This window comes from Colobus angolensis, unplaced genomic scaffold, assembly GCF_000951035.1.
Source record: "Colobus angolensis palliatus isolate OR3802 unplaced genomic scaffold, Cang.pa_1.0 Scaffold230, whole genome shotgun sequence".
NCBI lineage: Eukaryota > Metazoa > Chordata > Mammalia > Primates > Cercopithecidae > Colobus > Colobus angolensis.
Genome location: NW_012115489.1, coordinates 2,687,084 through 2,708,093, shown reverse-complemented (window position 1 = coordinate 2,708,093; position 21,010 = coordinate 2,687,084). Strand labels below are relative to the sequence as shown.

Below are 21,010 nucleotides of genomic sequence, written 5' to 3'. Positions count from 1 at the left end.
CTCAAACTCCTCGGCTCAAACGATCCTCCCACCTCAGGTTTCCAAGTAGCTGGGAGACAAAGTCTTGCTCTGTCTACAAAGCCTACATCACGCCGTTGAAAAGGTCCTATTAACCATAGAACAGTAGGGTAGAGAGATGGTTTTCACTTAATTGGTCACATGTTAACTATAATAGAAATTTAAGATTAGCAGAAGAGTGAAAACTAGTTTTGATAGCTGGATTGTGAGCCCGTGCATTGTTTATAGTTAAATCCTGATGCTCCATACAATGGAACACCATATCGGCAATAAGACTCAGTATATGAAAAGCACGTGAAAAGATATCTAAGATATAGTAGGTGAAAAAAAAGCTGGTTGCAAAGCAGCAAACGTAATATGATTTTATATATCTTTGTGTACTTGTATTGCTTCTAATAAATTATTTACTATTAGAAATTGTTTTTAGTATTAAAAATGTTTAAACATAAATGAATATCAGTAAGTGACTTTTAAGTCAGTCTCCATGATTTTTAGATAAGGACTTTTATATAAATTTACAATGCATGTGTTCATTTTATAATTAATGAAATAAAGACCTTTACTTTGAAAAAAATGACCAGCAGAGGTGGAGTTATTATAATATTAATGTACATACTCATATAATTTTCTTTCATATCTGTGTTCCTGCTTTAGGTTGCTTCAGAGAACTTTGTGCTCTGTGTTGGATGCTGCATGTCCGTGATAAGTTATCCCTTAGTTGCAGGCAATATCAGAAAGCAAGAGAAAATGTAAAGGGAGAAAAGGTATTTACCAGGGCAAAAATAAGAAAAATGAACACACATTACTTGGGAAATTATTGTTTAAAAGAAGATTTTATTGTTTGCAGCAAAACTTTCTTTTGAACTCATTCTGGTCTACCATCTAAACTAAAAAAGAAATGAATGTTTTTCAATATCCATTTAGGACTTTGAAGTGGAGTTTGATTCTTGTATGATTGAGCACTGTCTTAGTGCGGTGGAATGGGCTTATAGAATGCTGCCTTTCTCTCGGTTCTTTAATATGGAAGAACTTATTCAGGATATAATTTTGAGCCTTATTGGAGAACTGCCACCAATCAGAAAGGTAATGTGCTTGTAGGTGAAAGTAAACTACATCAGAAGCAGGGACTTTAAAAGATTTTTATTTAATTTTAATTAAGGATGATACTGCCTTTCTTTGGCTTATTTCACTTAGCATAATATCTTCTGGGTTCAGAAAGATAAATATTGTAGGACCTCACTTATGTGTGGAATATAAAAATTTTGAACTCACAGAAGCAGAGAGTGGAATGGTGGTTGCCAGAGGTTGGGGATGTGGTGGAAATGGGGAGATCTTGGTCAAAGGGTACAACCTTTCAGTTATAAGATGAATTAAGTTCTAGGGATCCAATGTACAATGTAGTGACTATAGTTAATCTTAGTGTATTGTTTACCTGAAATTTGATAAGGGAGGATATTACAATAGTAACTGTGTGTATTGATGGATGTGCTAATTAATTTGACTGTGGAAATCACAGAATGTATACGTATATTAAATCATCACATTGTACACCTTGAATATACACACGTTTTGTCAATTACGTGTTTTAAAATAAAAAAGTAAGTTGATACGAAACTCCTCTTAGCAGACTCATGCTCAGGGAGAGGCTGTGACCTCACCTCAAAAGATTAGTAAGAAATATGCATTTATATTTTTAGTTAAAATAAAATATTTGTGGAATGGAAGAAAAAAGAATGTTGTTTCTCATAAAACTTAAAAAATTTTTTTTCTGAAGGTAGCAGAAATTTTTGTGAAAGCATTTCCCTGTCCTGAGGATGTGAGGGTTCCTTTAAGAGACAAATACCACTCTCTTCACCAGAGACTCAGACACTGTGTTGTGAAAGGTATTATTTGTTGTTTCTCAGATAGTTAATAGATAAATTGCGGAAGATTCCCTTTTTGTTTTGAAAATATTTATTTACTGTTGCTTATGTGTCTATGCATTTCTGCCTCTTCCTCAAGATAGGAGTATGAGAAGGTAGAAACATTTTTCCATTGCAGAAAGACTAATCTCTTGCTTTGGAACCAGATGGAGCTGACTTCGGCTCATGGCTCTGTCAGTCAGTAACTGTGTGACCTTAGGCAAGTTGCTCAGTCTCTCTGAGCCTCATATCTTTATTTGTGAAGTGGGCATAGTATTACCTGCTTTATGATGTGTATTCAGAGAGGATTAAATAAGATAATATAAAATGAGCATATAGTGCTTTGTATATTGCAAGTATTTGTTGAAAACAAGTAATTTTCCTTTCCCTTTATGGTTATTTATGCTTCTAATTTTGTTCTTCAAAATTAGAATACACACATTTCTTATTGGGGTAAAACACATATAATATAAAATTTGCCATTTTAGTCATTTAAAATATACAATTCATTGACATTAAGTACATTTACAATGTTGTGGAATTTTTAAAGAATTAAAATTACCCTGCTTTTTAGAACTATAATTCAGTATTTAAGTCCAGGTATGTCCAGTGATTTTGTATTATTCTATTAATATATTGTATTTGTGATTTGTCTTTTTCTTAATACTTTTTTTGACATCCTTTAAAATATTCTGTTTATGTATTAAATAATATTTTAAAATTTTTCTATAGGCAGCCTTGAAAACCTTCCCTTCTATTGTTTCCCATTACTTGTAGTAAGAAAAATGTCCTTGATTTTTTTGACTAGAATTATACTCATTTTATCTTATTCTCTACTATGTGAGAATGGAAAAAACATTGGTTATTCTTTTTATTAAATATAATTATCCTTCTGAGTTTTAAAACAGTTAAATCACCTAAAGTTTTTTTTTTCCAGGACATACTGTTTCTTCATCAGGTCTAGGTTCTATCTCTTTTATTGTGTTCTTTAATGGACCTTCTTTAGCTTCTGCAGCTCTACTTTAAAATAACTTTCCAGTAAATACTGAAGAAAACACGACCTGTAAGAATGTGGAAATAAGTCATGAGTTAGGTTTCTTGTCCCCAGGAGGGACCAGAGTTGGGTCTCCGTATGTCTCGAATTGAAACATTTTAATGAACACTAAGACTTTTTATTCTTTTCTTTCCAGGTCCCCAGACTGAGGAAATGATGTCTGTTGTCATGCATTCTATCCAAAAAGTGAGGGTGAAAGCTCTAAAACGTGTACAGAGAAATATAGGCTCTTTTGAATTGAATATATGGGAACCAATTGAAGAAGAGAAACCAGATGAGGTGCCAGGTTTTGACAGATTTTCCCTGGGGACTAGTTTGAGCAGAAGTACACTCACAGAACTGGGGAATTCTGTGGTTCACAGTGATGCAGATACGGCAGATACATTCTCTGAAGCTTTGTCGGTTGAAGAAAAAAGTAGGATAAATATCTATCAGAGGTACAATTGAGATCTTTTAATAACAGGCATTCGCTTCCTTTGAAAAGTAGCTTTCAGGCATCTGATGAGCTGATTTCTGGTCCCAGCAACCCTCACAGATTGCACTATTAATAATATGAATGATAAGTGCCACCCCCTCCACTCATAAGAATATTAGGAGTATAAAATGAGACTGTACATTTGAAAATTTACTTTATTATTGATATATGAAATAATTTTGCCATCTGAAATTATAAAATCAGAGGAGTAGATGAAATTCTACGCTTCACTGGAGGACTTTCAGTTTTTTTTGGTAATCTTTAGACTTAAATAGTTTTGGGTCACTGAGTTAGCCATATTATTTTTAAGGAAAATTTTTCCTTATATTTCCTTAATATTTTTAAGGGAAATATTTCAGGGAAGGAAATTGCCTCAATCAGAAGGGATGGGATGCTTTCAGCCCAGTTGGCCAATACCTGTTATCTTACTGAGGGAACTAAGGATCTGTGTTCTGCCCTAAGAACCATGTTGAGAAGAAACATTTAAAAGGAATTGTGGTTGGGCAGTTAAGGTATCTGCCTAACTGGTTTCATAGCAGCTAAAAGTGTTTAGAAAAAGTTCCTAATTTTGTGTGGTAAAACAAAAAAGGACAGTCTTGCTTGTTACACTTGGTATTAGGGGCTGAGCAGGCAGATGCAAGAAAAGAAATCCTAAATTTTGTTGTGTATCAGTGGCTTGGAGTTTTTGTTGACTTTCTATTCCTAAAATCTGACCCATTAGAGGACTATTTTTTATTTACCCACAGAAAAATCATTCATGTTCTTTTATAGTGAAATTTCTGTGGACACATTTTAATCTCTTCTAATACAAATTTTCCCTTTTGATATTAATTTTTTTTGATCTCGTAGAAATGTTCCACTCTTGAAAACACTTACAAATCATTTAGTCCCACTCCCTCATTTGAAATATATGTAATCAAGGCACACAAAATATACATGACTTAATCATTGGAGAGAATTTTTCATGTCAATTCTAATATCAGTTTTAGTGATTAAATGATCTTTAATTCTGTCTTATTTTATTTTATTTTTTTGCTGTAGAAATGCCCCAAATCACATGGAATTAACATCGATTGGTAAGCCCACTGATAAAAAGAAAATGTGTAATCAGAAAGAAAATCCTACAAAGAAAGAAGATCATGAAAAGTTATCACAAAATACACTTCCTGTAATAGGTGTTTGGGAATTTGAACGTGATGATGATGAATATATTAAATTCCTTGATCTCTTTTTGAGTTACATTCTTGAAAGAGACCTACCTTATTCCAGGGATGCTGGAATTCCATTTCTAACCAGTTTTTCTGGATCGCTTAGAGAACATGAACTTAATTCTTTACTTTTTGATGTACATACAACATTAAAACGACGTCAGAGCAAAACTAAAAGCCAGAATGTGTTTAGAGCTGGTTCTTGCTTTGTTGTTGCTCCTGAGTCCTATGAATCAGAAAAATCATCCTCTTTAAATGATGAATATAGCATGCATTTAGAAAACCAGGAACTTTCATCATCGGTACAAGTTAATCAAGGGATCAAACCTTTTTTAGAATATCCTTTGAATGAAGTCAATAAGAATGAACGAATGAGTGGATTATTTGGTTTAAAACAAAAGTCAATTTACAGAATACAAGATGACACTAGAGAAAAATGTCTAATCCAGAGATCATCAAACAACATTTTTTGGACTCCCAAGTCCATTAAAACTAGAAGATGTGTTTTCAAAGCTATTCAGTACGATGATATTAACCCTCAAGAAGATCTTCCTTTAGCACTAAACACATTTGGCAGTATAGGAAGACTGCTGGAATGGATGATAAGGTGGTCTAATAGAAGACTACTCTGTGATTCTGGTATAACTGAGTCGTCCTCTGAGTACAGTCCAGTAATTCGTGTAAAGACCTCTACAGCTGCCATTCTTACATCATTATGGCTTTTGGAACAACCCTATTTTGCTACATATAAGGCAAAAAATGCCATTATTCAGGTAAGCATATCAATTGTTCATCACATACAAACGAGAATTCTCATTTTAGATTAAAACTATGTTTACATTTCCCATCTATTAAAGAATCATTAAATAATAGAAAATTAATGACAATGTTGATTATAATCAGTATCTCCTATTTTTTTTCTTCTACTGGTTCCTTTAATTCTTAACAATAGTTAAAGTGAAAGTGCTTTTCAGAGAGGCTGTGAGGTTTTGAAGTTTTGTGTGTGTTTATAAAAAAAAAGGGAAGGAGATAATTTTAGTGATATTACAAGTGGTATTACAGTTATATTACTTCTTTTTTCGGTTTCAGGTTTTGGTTCAGAAGAAGGACGAGGTAGCTCTCTAGTTTTAATTACTGATGTCTCATCAAGTCCATTAGTGGATTGTTTTTCTTATACTCAGGCCAGAAGAGGTTGAAGAATCAAACTCAGAAAGGCAGATGGGAGTCAGTAGAGGAGTTAGTGTTTAATTAACTATTCTTTTTTTTTTTTTTTGAGACGGAGTCTCGCTCTGCCGCCTAGACTGGAGTGCAGTGGCCGGATTTCAGCTCACTGCAAGCTCCGCCTCCTGGGTTTAGGCCATTCTCCTGCCTCAGCCTCCCGAGTAGCTGGGACTACAGGCGCCCACCACGTCGTCCGGCTAGTTTTTTGTATTTTTAGTAGAGACGGGGTTTCACCATGTTAGCCACGATGGTCTCGATCTCCTGACCTCGCGATCCGCCCGTCTCGGCCTCCCAAAGTGCTGGGATTACAGGCTTGAGCCACCGTAATTAACTATTCTTTTTTCCCTAGTCAATGGCAAGTGCCTTTATACCAAAGTAGTTTATTCTAGGCTGAAGGATGTGTGTGTGTGTGTGTGTGTGAATTTGTTTTCTTTTATTTTTTTTACTTATTTATTTTTTGAGACAGAGTCTTGCTTTTTTTTTTTTTTTTTTGAGATGGCGTCTCACTCTGTCACCCAGGCTGGAGTACAGTAGCATGATCTCAGCTCACTGCAACCTCTGCCTCCTGGATTCAAGCAATTCTCCTGCCTCAGCCTTGCGAGTAGCTGGGACTACAGGTGCGCGCCACCACGCCTGACAAATTTTTGTATTTTTTAGTAGAGACGAGGTTTCACTGTATTCGCCAGGCTGGTCTTGAACTCCTGACCTCATGATCCACCCGCCTCGGCCTCCCAAAGTGCTGGGATTACAGGTGTGAGCCACTGCGCCTGGTCCAGAGTCTTGCTTTATCACCTAGGCTGGAGTGCAGTCTTAGGATCAGAGCTGCCTGTAGCCTTTACCTTCTGGGCTCAAGTGATCCTTCCACCTGAATCTCCCAAGCAGCTGGGACCACAGGCTCATGCCCCTATGCCTGGCTAATTTTTAAATTTTTTGTAGAAACAGAATTGCCTTGTGTTACCCAAGCTGGTCTCAAACTCCTGGGCTCAAGTGATCTTCCTACCTCAGCCTCTCAAAATGTTGGGATTACAGGCGTAAGCCACCATACCAGTCCTCTTTTTTTTTTCCTTGAGATTGGTTTCTGTTATCATAAGGTATACAGTTTATATGATACTGTGATATTTGTCATCCTTGAAATTTGTATTTCTAGGTAATGTATATGGAAATTTTAATTGAGACAAAAGGGATACGTACCTTGTGTTTTTAGCTGCATGTATTTTTGTTTACTGTGTCATTTTGAAATAACTACTGAATGTCTTTATGATATAGCAAAAGGAATGAAATGAGAATATTAGAACTTTTTTGCCACTGTTTCGTGGCCTGAAGACAATGACAATTTCCCTTGCAAATGTGTAAGGCTGATTTCTTTTGAATACTATTTAGGTAGTCAGATTTGCTTTTTCCAATTAGAATAAAGACTTGATCATTGCTTCAGCAACAAATATTGAGTTGTAGAAATGCAGTAAATATTTGATAAATGAATAAGAGGATTATTCAGAATTCCTGTAGAAAGAATGAATAATTTTAAAATATGGTGAAAAATAAAGGGTTCAATAAATACTAAATACTGTAAATGGTTTGCTTTAGATGGTAGAGAATCGTGACACTGGATGTCTGATTGTACCCAGTATTGAGAGGGAGAGCAAATCAGATGCTGGCAGTTCAGTTGCAGTAGCAACTCCAGGTGGAACAGAGGAAAGAAATGGTCAGAATAAATCTTGTCAAAATATCTTGAAGTAAGTTGCTGATTATACTCTTCTTTTCAGTATAAGACACCTGGTTTGATGGCCTTTGGACTTAAAGGGAAGAATCAAACCCTTGAAAGTTAAAGGAATGAGCATTTTTTGAAGTAGAGGAACAGGCAGTGAGCTTTCTGAGGTGCTTTAACAATTCATTGCAAATTGTATTTTTTCCCTCTTGGTCTAGCTTATATTTTCTGAGAGAGCAATTAATTCATCCTGAGAGATTCCTTTATCAATTTATTTCCCATATCAGAAGTTGAACTAATCCTTTCATCCATTTTTATATATGAAGCAATGCTAGGAGTAACATAGCTTGGAATCCCAAGGCAAAAGCTATTATAGCATGAATAGTCCTTTGTGAGAATGATAATTTTAGATAAGTTGAAATTATTCCAATCATTTGAATAAATAAAAAGTAGGATGTTTAGTTATTTACTGAACAATGCTTTTTTTTTTTGAGACAGAGTTTTACTTTCACTCTCGTTGCCCAGGCTGGAGTGCAATGGCACAATCTCGGCTCACCACAACCTCCGCCGCCCAGGTTCAAGCAATTCTCCTGCCTCAGCCTCCCTAGTAACTGGGATTATAGGCATGTGCCACCACTCCCAGCTAATTTTGTATTTTTGGAAGAGACGGGGTTTCTCCATGTTGGTCAGGCTAGTCTCGAACTCCCGACCTCAGGTAATCCACCCGCCTTGGCCTCCCAAAGTGCTGGCATTACAGGCATGAGCCACCGCACCCGGCCTACTGAACAATCTTTAACTGAGCTTCTATGTATCAGAATTTTTTTAAGAAAGATTTTATAAATATGAAACCAGAGTTTGTTCTTTGTTTTTAAAAAACTGAATTAAGTCGAGATTGTGCCATTGCACTCCAGCCTGGGCGGCAGAGCGAAACTCCATTTTAAAAAAAAAACAAAAACAAAAACTGAATTAAATGTAAAGTAGCTCTTTATCTCTAAGAATAGTTGTAATTTTAGTTGCTGCATTTTTTTCAGTAGAATGCCAACTGAAGCAAAAAATCCTGATATAAAAGAAATCAATGTTGAGATTATTTCCGTCATTCATAATACTAAAAAAGAATTTATAGATATTGATGAGAATCTTTTAGAAGTACAAGCATTTACAAAAGAGGAAATGGATATGCACATATCAGACTATGAAGGTCAGTTTATTTAGATAATCTATTTTTTTGGCTTTATTAATTTGAAATTGGTAAATAATATGGTAAATAATATTATCTGAGATAACTTATTTAGTCTTCCACCTAAGTGTGTTTACAGGAGCCTAAAATAAAAAGAGAATTAAGTATTTATGAAACATTGAACATATTAACTCTAATTTTGGTTTTGATAAAACCAAGAAGATCTAAGGTATTTTTTTTTTTTTTTTTTGAGATGGAGTCTCGCTCTGTCACCCAGGCTGGAGTGCAGTGTCCGGATCTCAGCTCACTGCTAGCTCCGCTGCCCGGGTTTACGCCATTCTCCTGCCTCAGCCTCCCGAGTAGCTGGGACTACAGGTGCCCGCCACCTCGCCCAGCTATTTTTTTTGTATTTTTTAGTAGAGACGGGGTTTCACCGTATTAGCCAGGATGGTCTCGATCTCCTGACCTCGTGATCCGCCCGTCTCGGCCTCCCAAAGTGCTGGGATTACAGGCTTGAGCCACCGCGCCTGGCCGATCTAAGGTATTTTTATGTTGGTGCTCTTTTACAATTGTTGGGCCTGTTGTGCTGCTTATGTAATAATTATGGTCTCTTAATTTCTGTGAAGCAACTCTACAAACCTCTCCCCAGCAGTCTTCCTTAAAACAGAAACTCTCAGAGCACTACATGGAGTTAAACATACTGAATAATAAGGCCTCTCAAGGCTCATCTGGGATTTTGCTGATGAAGACGGAATAGACTCCAGGTGTTTTCAAAGACTGTCTTTATAAAAAGGATAGAAAATATTTCTGTCATTATATTGTTTCTGGTAATATTCCCTGAGCCCCCTAAAAAGTCAATAGTTTAATTTTTTTAATGATCAGTTTTCTCTTCATCTTCACTTATCGCTAGAAGACATTGAAGAATCTGTTGGAGGTTTCAGAAGTCCCAATCTTGCCATTTGCAAGATGACTTTACCACAGCAGTTAGAAGTAAGTCAATAAATAGTGGATACAATTATTCATCTTTCATTTTGTGTAGTGTTTAAATTATACATGTTTTTATTCATTGTTATTAAATATATCAAAGCAAGGCTAGCTCTTAAAAATGCACTATGGGTTGTAGAATATAGCCATGCTGTGTGACATTTTTCTTTCCCTGAAATTCTAGTACAGTGTAGTAACATGTCCAATAATTTCAGGCAATGAAATTTTCATGCCATAAACTGCTTCAGCAAATTTATTTAATCAAGAGTAGCAAACGTGTCCTTTATTTAAAAAGTATGGAAGTATGGCCAAGCATGGCAACTGATACCTGTAATCCCTGCACTTTGGGAGGCTGAGGCAGGAGGATTGCTTGAGCCCAGGAGTTTTGGACCAGCCTGCTCAAAAGAACGAGACTCCATCTCTACGAAAAATTAAAAAGTAGCCAGGCATGGTGGCATGCACCTGTAATAGTCTCAGCTACTTGGAAGGCTGAGGTGGGAGGATCATTTGACTCCAGGAGTTTGAGACTATAGTGAGCTGTATTGTGCTAGTACATTCCAGCCTGGGCAACAGAGTGAGACCCTGTCTTTAAAAAAAAAAAAGTAAAAAGTATATTTCAGCTGTACTTTTTATACATATATATGCTTTTTGGTATTATTTTTCTCAAAACTCTATACGTTGAATTTCTGGGGGGACATAGACATTTCCAATTATTGTAACAGTTCTGTTTTTTTTTTTTTTTTTTTTTGAGATGAGGGTCTTGCTCTTTTGCCCAAGCTGGAGTGCAGTGGCACGATCGTGGCTCACTGCAGCCTGGAATTCCTGGAATAAAGTCATCCATCCTCTTGCCTCAGCCTCCCAAGTAGCTGGGTCCTACTATAGGTGCGCATCACTATGCCCAGCTAATTTTTTAAAAAAACATTTTTTTGTAGAGACTTGGCCTTGCTATGTTGCTTAGACTGGTCCTGAACTCCTAGCCTCAGCCTCTCAAAGTGCTGAAATTACAGGTGTGAGCCACTGTGCCCTATCTGTTGTAACAGTTCTTTTTTATTATTATTTTTATGTTTGAGACAGTCTTGCTCTGTTGCCCAGGCTGAAGTGTAGTGGTGTGATCTTGGCTAACTGCAGCTTCAGCCTCCCAGGTTCAAGCAATTCTGCCTCAGCCTCCTGAGTAGCTGGGACTGCAGGCATGCGGCACCATGCCTGACTAATTTTTTGTAATTTTTGTAGAGAGAGAGTTTCACCATGTTGGCCAGGCTGATCTTGACCTCCTGACCTCAAGTGACCTCAAGTGATCCACCTGCCTTGTAGCAATTCTTTTAAAATGGATTCATTTTTCCTGGTTTTATAGTTGTTTTTGCAGGGAAATGAATAATCATGTAGTGTTAGGTGTATATAATTTACAGTGTGTTAGTCTATTGACACAGTCTTGTCTTTGTAACTTAGCATGCTCAGTAGCCCAGTGTGACAGACTGGAGGCAGTTCACACGGTATAAATATTTGGTCAGAGCAGGACTGGGAGTACATTTTGCTGTGTGATTTCTCACTTACTTGTAGACTGTTGTTACTCTGGTTAAGCAGCTAATATGAGACTGAAAATACTCAAGACAGTAATACCTATTTGTTTTACCTGTTTTCTTTTTGCATACTATTAATTTTAAAAGGCGTTCACAGAAGAGGTTCAGTGTCAAAGGGAAGAACCACTGGAGACAAATATGGAGGAAAAATCTACTGAACAGAAAGGGTAAGGGGGAAAAAAGTATGACAGTGATTGTCTCTCGTTACTTCAGTGAAGCTTTCAGCTTTTTTCCTTCATAATTTACAATACGTGATTTAGGGTGGTATTGTGTTTCTACTGAAACTGTAACTTCAGCTTATAGTTATGGTAAAATGATTTTTGGTAAGTGTTATACTTCTATGTATTGATAGAGCGAAATAAATAATGATCTCTAAAATGCCTTTTGTTCTCTCATCACTATCAGCCTTATCAAAATAAAGCTGTAAATGGGCCAAAGCTTATTTAGCTGCTAAGTAGGGAACCACTTTTCATACTTATTCCATATTTATTGAATCAAATAAAGAACGATTATGAATTATTTTATGTATGTATAAAATCTTTCACTGTCGTGATGATTACTATGCACTATTCATTAGAGCTATGATGTACACTTACACTGCTGGCTAGCTTATTGCTTCAAGGAGAGCTGAAGGCAGTTTTCATGTGTTGCAGTTTGGACATGATTTCTAAATCTTTAGAATTTTAGAAGTTCTAGAATTTTAGAATTTCCTTAGATAAGAAAGGCAACATGGCCGGGCGCAGTGGCTCATGCCTGTAATCTCAGCATTTTGGGAGGCCAAGGCGGGTGGATCATGAGATCAAGAGATCGAGACGGTCCTGGCTAACACGGTGAAACCCTGTCTCTACTAAAAATATAAAAAACTATCTGGACGTGGTGGCGGGCGCCTGTAGTTCCAGCTACTCGGGAGGCTGAGGCAGGAAAATGGTGTGAACTGGGGAGGTGGAGCTTGCAGTGAGCCGAGATCGTGCCACTGCACTCCAGCCTGAGCGACAGAGCAAGACTCCATTTCAAAAAAAAAAAAAAAAGGCAACATTATTAGATTTTCTTTTTCTTTTCAGTATACAAATTTTGTTAGGTTTTCTGTGGACAATTACAAAGAATATATTTAATACTATGTGCCTTTACAAGTAATTTAGATACTTCCATTCATAAAAATGATTCCTTAGGAAAATTACCCAAGAAAAGAGAGAGATAAGACAAATACTAAACTTTACAGTTTATTTTTTCTTGTTTTTCTTTTTTTTTTTTTTTTTTTTTTGGAAACAGGGTCTTGCTCTGTTGCCCAGGGTAGAGTGCAGTGGTGCAATCTTGGCTCACTGCAACCTCCACCTCCCAGGATCAAGCCATCCTCCTGCCCCAGCCTCCTGAGTAGCTGGGACTGCAGCTGCGCACCACCACGCCTAGTTAATTTTTTTGTATTTCTCGTAGAGATGGGATTCACCATGTCACCCAGGCTGGTCTCAAACTCCTGAGCTCAGGAGATGCATCTGCCTCGGCCTCCCACAGTGCTGGGATCACAGGCGTGAGCCACCATGCCCGGCCTCTTTACAGTTTCAAATGTGACAGTGGGCTCTAGTGTTCTGAGCAAAATGTCTGCCTCTTCTATAGGTGAAATTTGGGTCTTAGCTAACCTCATGTCCCCTCATTTTGGGTTCTGTTGTTTTCATTGCTGAGCAGTCGGCAGTATTTAAGTGGTGTTTTAAGTCACCCAGACATATTTTTTTTGCTTTTGCTTAGGTCTGTTACTAATTGCTATGGAGACAAATGTAAACATATTGTAATTATGAGCTAAACATTATAGAAGATTAGAGGATGTTTAGACTCTTAGATGGCTGAGCACAGGTCACTCGTACCTTAGATAATGCAAAGAATATCTTGCTTCCTAATCACCTATTAATTTTTATTGATAGTATGATCGAAGCCTTTTCACATCCTGAGCATACCACTCCTCAATCAACGCAAGTAGATACAAGTTCGGACATTTCTAGGTAAGAAGTTTTGCCTACTATACCATTTAAAAATAGTTGTGTTTTACAAATCAGAGTGAAAATATGCCAGAAACAATTGTTGCATTTTGACTAAAAACTAAGAAAATAAAAGCAACATAAAACACTGAAAGAGCAGCATAAGCATGCATATCTGACATCTTTCATTACTGAGTTTCCACTAGCGATTGTATTTTAAAGTTATACAGGAACTATGTTAGAACAGTCTTTTCTGAAAAAAAGTAGTGATATATTATTGAAAGATGAAGTTGTTGCTCATTTTCAGCTTCTAAGTGATTTCTTACAGAGTTTGAAATGCTTTTAATTCTCTCATAGAACAGATTCATCCAGTTCTTTTGAACAGAGTGCTTAGTGTTTAGAAGTCTTGCCGAAATAGGAGGAAAATATAGCACAGCTTTACCTCAGAAAAAAATTTTCATACTTAGAATCAATCTCCTTGAGACCTGTTGAAAGCAAAGCCCAATAAAGTTGTTGTAAAATGGGCAAATCTGTTTATGCAAGGAGACCTTCACAAAATATTGTTGCGTCTGCATGAGTGCTCACACCCATGTCCGGCCCTTTCATTGCACTCAGTTTAAAGAGCTTCTGAGACTGGGCTGGGCTGTGCACATCCAGCTGTACCTACAGCTCGGTTTACCCCTACACCCGCCCCTACTGTCCCAAGGCCTTCTTGAGTGCCAGTGACTTGTGCAAGCATGAATGCACCCACCCTGTGCCCAAGGGGACCTCTACAGCCCTGGAGCCCCTTGTGGCTTTACTAGGAATGCCTGAAGAGGGGCCAGCCTGAAACCCATGCCCTCTTCCATCACACTTCAGGAACCCAGTCCCCACAGGGTGCCTTCTCAACCTTCTTTGGCTCCAGCTCACTCTTTAGATTCCAGATCCTTGTCACTGTGCAACTAACTCGCTCGTCACCCAGCTAAGAAAACTGGGGACAGTGGAGGCTCGTAGCAGCTGTGAGAAACATGATTCTCAAGGAGCAACACTCAAAGCTTTCACTTTGGCAAAAAAAGAAAAGGCAGATCAATTGTAATGCCTATTTTTTGTGAATTTGCCAAATAAAGCTTTTTATTGGGTGTGTTAGATGCTCAATAAAAGGCAAATATTATTGCCAAATGGGAATGAGTGTAAACCTAAATAAGTCTATATGAAATTTAATATATTCTTTTCTTTTTTGGAAATAATGATCTATTTGAATCTGATAATTGCCTGCTCCGTTGCTTAGTTTATAAAACGTAGAAAACTTTGAGTATCTGCTGTTTGAGGAATCATTTCCCAACAGGCATTCTGTTAAAAAAGAAAACAAAAAACAGCTAAACACCTTGTTTTGATCCTTAATTTTTGTTTGTAAATAAGCATTTTTATTAGGGTTTATGATACATTTAAACTCTGAGGTTTGCTTGGAAATGAAATTGTTCACAGTACTGTTGTTTCACATTTAATGATAATAAACAGTAGTTTTCTCTACTGATCCTAGAATTAAATTTTTTAATCCTGTTTTTTCCCTAGTTTTCTTAACTCTATGGTAGATCATTAATTTTAGTCAAAAACGTATTTCTAAACAAAATTACAAATTATGAAGTCTGTACAGTTAGTCAGAATGATTCCACAGGTCTCAAATTCAGATGTCCACAGGGACCAGGCAAGTAAAACACATGTCAGCTCTTGGGTTTGCGACACCCTATGAAGGAGCTCATCACTGACTAGACAGTCCCTTAATAAAGATGAAAATTGAGCTCATGACGAATGTGTCTGGGGGCTGATGGGCACTAGAGAGAAAGGCTTTAGGGTTTAAATTTCTAGAAAACTACCAGAATAACCTCTAAATTGGAAGACAAAAGTGGGATCAAAATATTCAGATCATAGATATTCAGTTTGTTTTTTGTCAATTAATGCATGTTTTTTATTTAAATGCTTTCCACGTAGTGCACAGATTTCTACATATAAAGACAAATCTTCCTCAGTTCCACCTCTGATAATATCAAATGGAGTCAGTGTTGCTTCACAACCACCTGTTCCACCACCTCAGAAGACCCAGAGAAATGAATGCAGGGCTCAGTTACCAGATTGTTCAGAGTCCGTTAGGCAGATGCTCCAAGATGAAATGTTTAAATTAGTTCAGGTAAGCACATCTCTATATAAGTAAATCTACACATAGTGTACATGTAGAGTTTTAAAATATTAACAGATTTCCAGAAATTGACAAGTTAAAATTATATCACAAGCATTTCTCTGCTTTGGGTACTTTTCATTCAAATGTTTGTAACTGGTTGGGCTCAATGGCTCACATTTGTAATCCCAGCACTTTGGGAGGTCAAGGTAGGAGGATTGCTTGAGGCCAGGAGTTTGAAATCAGCTTGGGCAACATAATGAGACTGCCAACTCTACTACGAAAAAAAAAGTTCATAACTCTAGGGCCTAGAGGTCCAGGCTAAGCTACCTACTTCTCACAATGACATCTTTTTACTGAGCTCTTTGGGATGCAGCTGCTTACAAAAATGAGGTAGGGAGTAATCAAACCAGATCAGTGGGCTCCTACTCAGAAGTATCCAAGGCTTATTTTCCAGCTGACACTATCACATATTTCTTTTTTTTTTTTTGAGACGGAGTCTCTCTCTGTCACCCAGGCTGGAGTGCAGTGGCCGGATCTCAGCTCACTGCAAGCTCCGCCTCCCGGGTTTACGCTATTCTCCTGCCTCAGCCTTCCGAGTAGCTGGGACTACAGGCACCCGCCACCTCACCTGGCTAGTTTTTAGTATTGTTTAGTAGAGACAGGGTTTGTTAGCCAGGATGGTCTCGATCTCCTGCCCTCGTGATCCGCCCGTCTCGGCCTCCCAAAGTGCTGGGATTACAGGCTTGAGCCACCGCGCCCAGCCTCTATCACATATTTCTTATCCATATTTCTTGTGCTTGAGTTGAAACTGTCAACTGCATTTCAAATTACTATTCACTTTGACTTTCGTCATACCTGGCTATCCTTTTTTTCTGTTTACCAACAATGGTTGATTATTTTTACCTTTTTAGAAACATTAGTTTCCCTCACATCTAAACCTCTGCTCATTTGTCCTGCATTCACTTCCATATCCTTTTATGTGATGTAATATACCATCATATTGATGATTCTCGGCACTAATTTTCTTTTAAAAAATTTTTTTTTTAATTTTTATTTTTTGAGACAGAGTCTCACTCTGTCGCCCAGGCTGGAGTGCAGTTGCACGATCTCGGCTCACTGCAACCTCTGCCTCCCAGGTTCAAGCATCTCCTGCCTCAGCCTCCTGAGTAGCTGGGATTATAGGCATGCGCCACCTTGCCTGGCTAATTTTTGTATTTTTAGTAGAGATGGAGTTTCACCATGTTGGCGGGGCTGGTCTCAAACTCCTGACCTCAGGTGATCTGCCCGCCTTGGCCTCCCAAAGTGCTAGGGTTACAGGTGTGAGCCACCGCACCATAATTTTCTCTTTGAACTTATGGGCCTTGATGAGAATAGTTGTTCAGCATGTCCCCCGTCCCATGAAACTTACTGAAACTGATTTTATTCTTATTCTCCCTAGTCCCTTCTTTTCTTTTTCTGTTTAGTAGCACCACCTATTCTACCAGTTTAATGTTTTAGAGCCATCTCTCACTCTGTTAGATGGATTACTTGGGGACTTTACTGGTCACTGTCCTATATATTTAACAAGTTCTCCAGATAATTCTGATGCACACAAAAGATTAAGAATCACTATCTTCAAAAGTCATCTTTGCCTTCTTTCACAACCCTTATCCAGTGTTTTATTATGCCCTCTTGAATTTTTTGCTGATACTATATGTCAGTATAGTCACTTGCTATTTCTATAGCAGTGGGTAACCTTAGATTCTTAGTTTCATACTTCTACTGTCATCTATGTGCATTTTCTAGGATACTTTCTTCAGGTATTATTTTAATAATATTAGTCACCTGTTTAAAAATCTTCAGTAAACTTCAGGAATTTGTATAATATATGATATCAATCTTGTTTTAAAAATGTAAAGAAGGCCGGGCGCAGTGGCTCAAGCCTGTAATCCCAGCACTTTGGGAGGCCGAGACGGGCGGATCACGAGGTCAGGAGATCGAGACCATCCTGGCTAACACGGTGAAACCCCGTCTCTACTAAAAATACAAAAACTAGCCGGGCGAGGTGGCGGGCGCCTGTAGTCCCAGCTACTCCGGAGGCTGAGGCAGGAGAATGGCGTGAACCCGGGAGGCGGAGCTTGCAGTGAGCTGAGATCTGGCCACTGCACTCCAGTCCGGGCGACAGAGCGAGACTCTGCCTCAAAAAAAAAAAAAAAAAAAATGTAAAGAAGACAGGCTCTTTATATTTTTAAATTTTGTAAGAGGTGGCTCACACCTGTAATCCTAGTGCTTTGGGTGGCTGAGGTGGGAGGATTGCTTGAGGCTAGGAGTTTGAGACCAGCCTGGGCAACATAGCAAGACCTCATCTCTACGAAACAGACAAACAAACAAAACACCCAAAAAGCAAACCATTATCCAGGCATAGTAGCACATGCCTATAGTCTCAGCTACTCGGCAGGCTGAGGTGGGAGGATGCTTTGAACCCAGGAATTTGAGGTTACAGTGGGCTGTGATCAGTCCACTGCACTCCAGCCTGGGTACCATGGTGAAACCTTTTCTTTTAGATAGAATAGATAGAATAGAATAGATAGATAGATAGTAAGCAAGAGAAAGGAAATATACTAAAATATCAATGCTCATTATTTTTGAGGGTAGGATTATGAATGATATTTATTTTATTTTTAAAATTTCTGTTTTTTCCTGTGTGTATTTGCTTTAGAATAATTAAAAGAAAACTGCATTTTTAAAAACCTGCACTGTTTCCTTGTTGGTTTGTTCTATCAAATGCAAATTTTTCTGTTGGCCTTCAAAAACTTCACTCTGAAGTCTTTACCTTCACTCCTTTCCTGCCTTACTTTCACAAGTCTAGTGGTTCTCAAAGTGTGATGCCTGGACGAGTAGTATCAGCATCACTGAGACTTTGGAAATACAAATTCTCAGGCCCCAATCCTAGACCTGTTGAATCAGAAACTTGGGATAGGGATCAGCAAAGTGGTTCAAGTCCTCCAGGTAATTCTGGTGCATGCCGAAGTTTGAGAACTTCCGGACTAGCCTATCTTTTCATTATCCCTGCTGTAAATCTCCTGTTCCTGCTAAGCCAATGTCTGTGCTAGTGCTTCCCAAGATTTTCTGGACATTGAAATAACCTGGTCGTCTTAATGAATACAGATGCTGGTTCCCATCCCCAGACATTGCGATGTTATTGATAGGGGGTGACCTGGTCATCGGAACTTATAGATACTTCTCAAGTGATTGTAATGTGCAGCATAGTTTGGGGACAACTGGTGTCTGACTTTTCTTTCACCTAATCAGCCTTTCCAAGGGAATTCCTTGCTCTTCACCTGTGTACTGCTTTCTGCTCATTCCTGAAAACTGTTCAAAATATACTTATTCTGGGAATCTGTCTTTTTTTTTTTTTTTTTTTTTTTAGAGACAGAATCTCACTCTGTCACCAGGCTGGAGTGCAGTGGCACGATCTCGGCTCACTGCAACCTCACCTCCCTGGTTCAAGCAATTCTCCTGTGTCAGCTTCCCGAGTAGCTGGGACTATAGGTGCGTGCCACCACACCCAGCTAATTTTTGTATTTTTAGTAAAGATGGGGTTTCATCATGTTGGCCAGGATGGTCTCAATCTCTTGACCTTGTGATCTGCCCTCTGCAGCCTCCCAAAGTGCTGGGATTACAGGCGTGAGCCACTGTGCCTGGCCTATTCTGGGAATCTGTCTTTATCCCACTCCTTTGATCCCTGGGATGTTTATGGAAACTGAATACTGTAAACTGTTTACAAATAGTTCCAAGTTTCATCCGCAAGTGAGTATTCATATGCCTGGTTGACAGGAAGTTATCATTTTTTTCCTCTCCCTTTAAAAAAAAAAAAATTCTGTGACTATGCCTCCTGCTTAGCATTCATGATTCTCATAGATACTAAGACAAAGGTGTGACTGTTGTAGAGTACTCATACGATTATTGTTGATTCCTTAGTTTTTTTGTTATATTTTAAGATATTGCTTCAATTTTTGTTTTATTCAAGCTGCAACAGATCAACTTCATGAGCCTAATGCAAATAGTAGGATCATCCTTTGCTAATCTCCCAGATATACAACAACTTGTACAGCAGTCTCAGTCTGTGCATTTAGGGGGAAGCCAAGAATCAAATCTAAGAGAATGTGGTGATGTTGAAGACAGCAACAAAAATCTTAAGGAGAGATTTTTTGTTAAGCCACAGTCAATGGGAGAGAACACCAGAGAGCCTCGCAAGAACAACCCACACTGCCAGGAAAGAACTATCCCATCTGGTCAAAATAGTACTGGAAATGTACAGGTAATGTATGTAAAAATACCTTTAATGGCTGGGCGTGGTGGCTCATGTCCCAGCACTATGGCAGGCCGCCCCTGAGGTTGGGAGTTCGAGAGCAGCCTGGCCAAGATGGTGAAAACCCATCTCTACTAAAAATACAAAAGTTAGCCGGGTGTGGTGGTGCATGCCTGTAATCCCAGTTATTCAGGAGACTGAGGCAGGAGAATCACTTGAAGTCATGAGGTGGAGGTTGCAGTGAGCCGAAATCATGTCACTACACTCCAGCCTGGGTGACAGAGCGAGACTCTGTCTCGGAAAATAATAATAATAATAATAATGTCCCAAGTAGTTCAATAGTCCTCGTGTTTTTTGTTTTTGTTGAGTAAATACTTTTTTTTTTTTAAGCAGTTACTACATTCTACCCGCTGCAAAACATATTGAATGCCATTTACGAAGTAAGGAATTTCTAATATATTCTAAACTTATATAATATCTTTTTTCTCTTCCAGAATGTTCTACATGGGAGCATTCCTTTATGTCAATTAAATGGCCAGCCCCAGAAAAGAGGACCAATTCCATCATCTCAAAACTTACCATCCACTTCGTTTTATCCAGCTCCTGCTGGAAATACTCACCTCTGCCTTTTGTCCACACCTTCTGTTGTTCAGAAGGCACCTAGACTTATCCCACATGCAAAAACATTTAGTCCTGGTGATGGCTTTCCTTTGCTTCAATTTAAGCCTAAACAAGAATTCAAGCCCCTTTTCTTACATGCAGGAAGTATTCCACAAGTTCCCTTCAGGTCTCTGCCACAACCAAGAGAGGCTTGGGGATTATCTGACTCCTTCCAACCTGCTCTGCCACAGAGAGTAGCACAAACTCCTCCAGCATCCCATTTGAATGTAAGCCAGTATCATACTGAAGCCAAAAAAAAAGAAGTTGAGCAGAAGACATGGGCAGAAACTGTAATTACAGAAATTCCTAAGCATGTAAACTTGGATCAATATGTTGGACAAGAAAATCTGACACCTCCACAGGACTCTTCAGTGTTTATAAAACCAGAAAAACTATTTGATGTTAAGCCAGGGCCCCTTGAGATAGCTCCTCACTATTCCTTTGGACTTCCGTTACTATACCTGCCACTTAAACCTCCTAATACGTTTCCATCAACCTCAAGAGCATCTATTACAGTTCCCTCAACACCTATCCAACCTATAGCAGAAGAAAGAAAATACCCAAGATTGTCATTACTTCATCCACGTTTGTCCCCAGAAAATACGGTAATGAATTTT

The 21,010-nt window shown here is 38.3% G+C and overlaps 1 protein-coding gene across 1 annotated transcript in view; it reads left to right on the top strand.

Moving 5' to 3' along the window:
• LOC105513499 (chromosome unknown open reading frame, human C5orf42) overlaps positions 1-21,010 on the top strand; it is a 154,390-nt gene that overhangs the window by 71,245 nt on the left and 62,135 nt on the right. Inside the window, exons 21-33 of the mRNA XM_011944376.1 lie at positions 673-782; positions 943-1,101; positions 1,793-1,901; positions 3,110-3,410; positions 4,490-5,429; positions 7,462-7,610; positions 8,614-8,780; positions 9,670-9,749; positions 11,408-11,487; positions 13,234-13,311; positions 15,256-15,451; positions 19,452-19,742; positions 20,228-20,998. Of these exons, the coding sequence (XP_011799766.1) occupies positions 673-782; positions 943-1,101; positions 1,793-1,901; positions 3,110-3,410; positions 4,490-5,429; positions 7,462-7,610; positions 8,614-8,780; positions 9,670-9,749; positions 11,408-11,487; positions 13,234-13,311; positions 15,256-15,451; positions 19,452-19,742; positions 20,228-20,998 (3,431 nt within the window). The remainder of the gene's footprint in view (positions 1-672; positions 783-942; positions 1,102-1,792; positions 1,902-3,109; positions 3,411-4,489; positions 5,430-7,461; positions 7,611-8,613; positions 8,781-9,669; positions 9,750-11,407; positions 11,488-13,233; positions 13,312-15,255; positions 15,452-19,451; positions 19,743-20,227; positions 20,999-21,010) is intronic.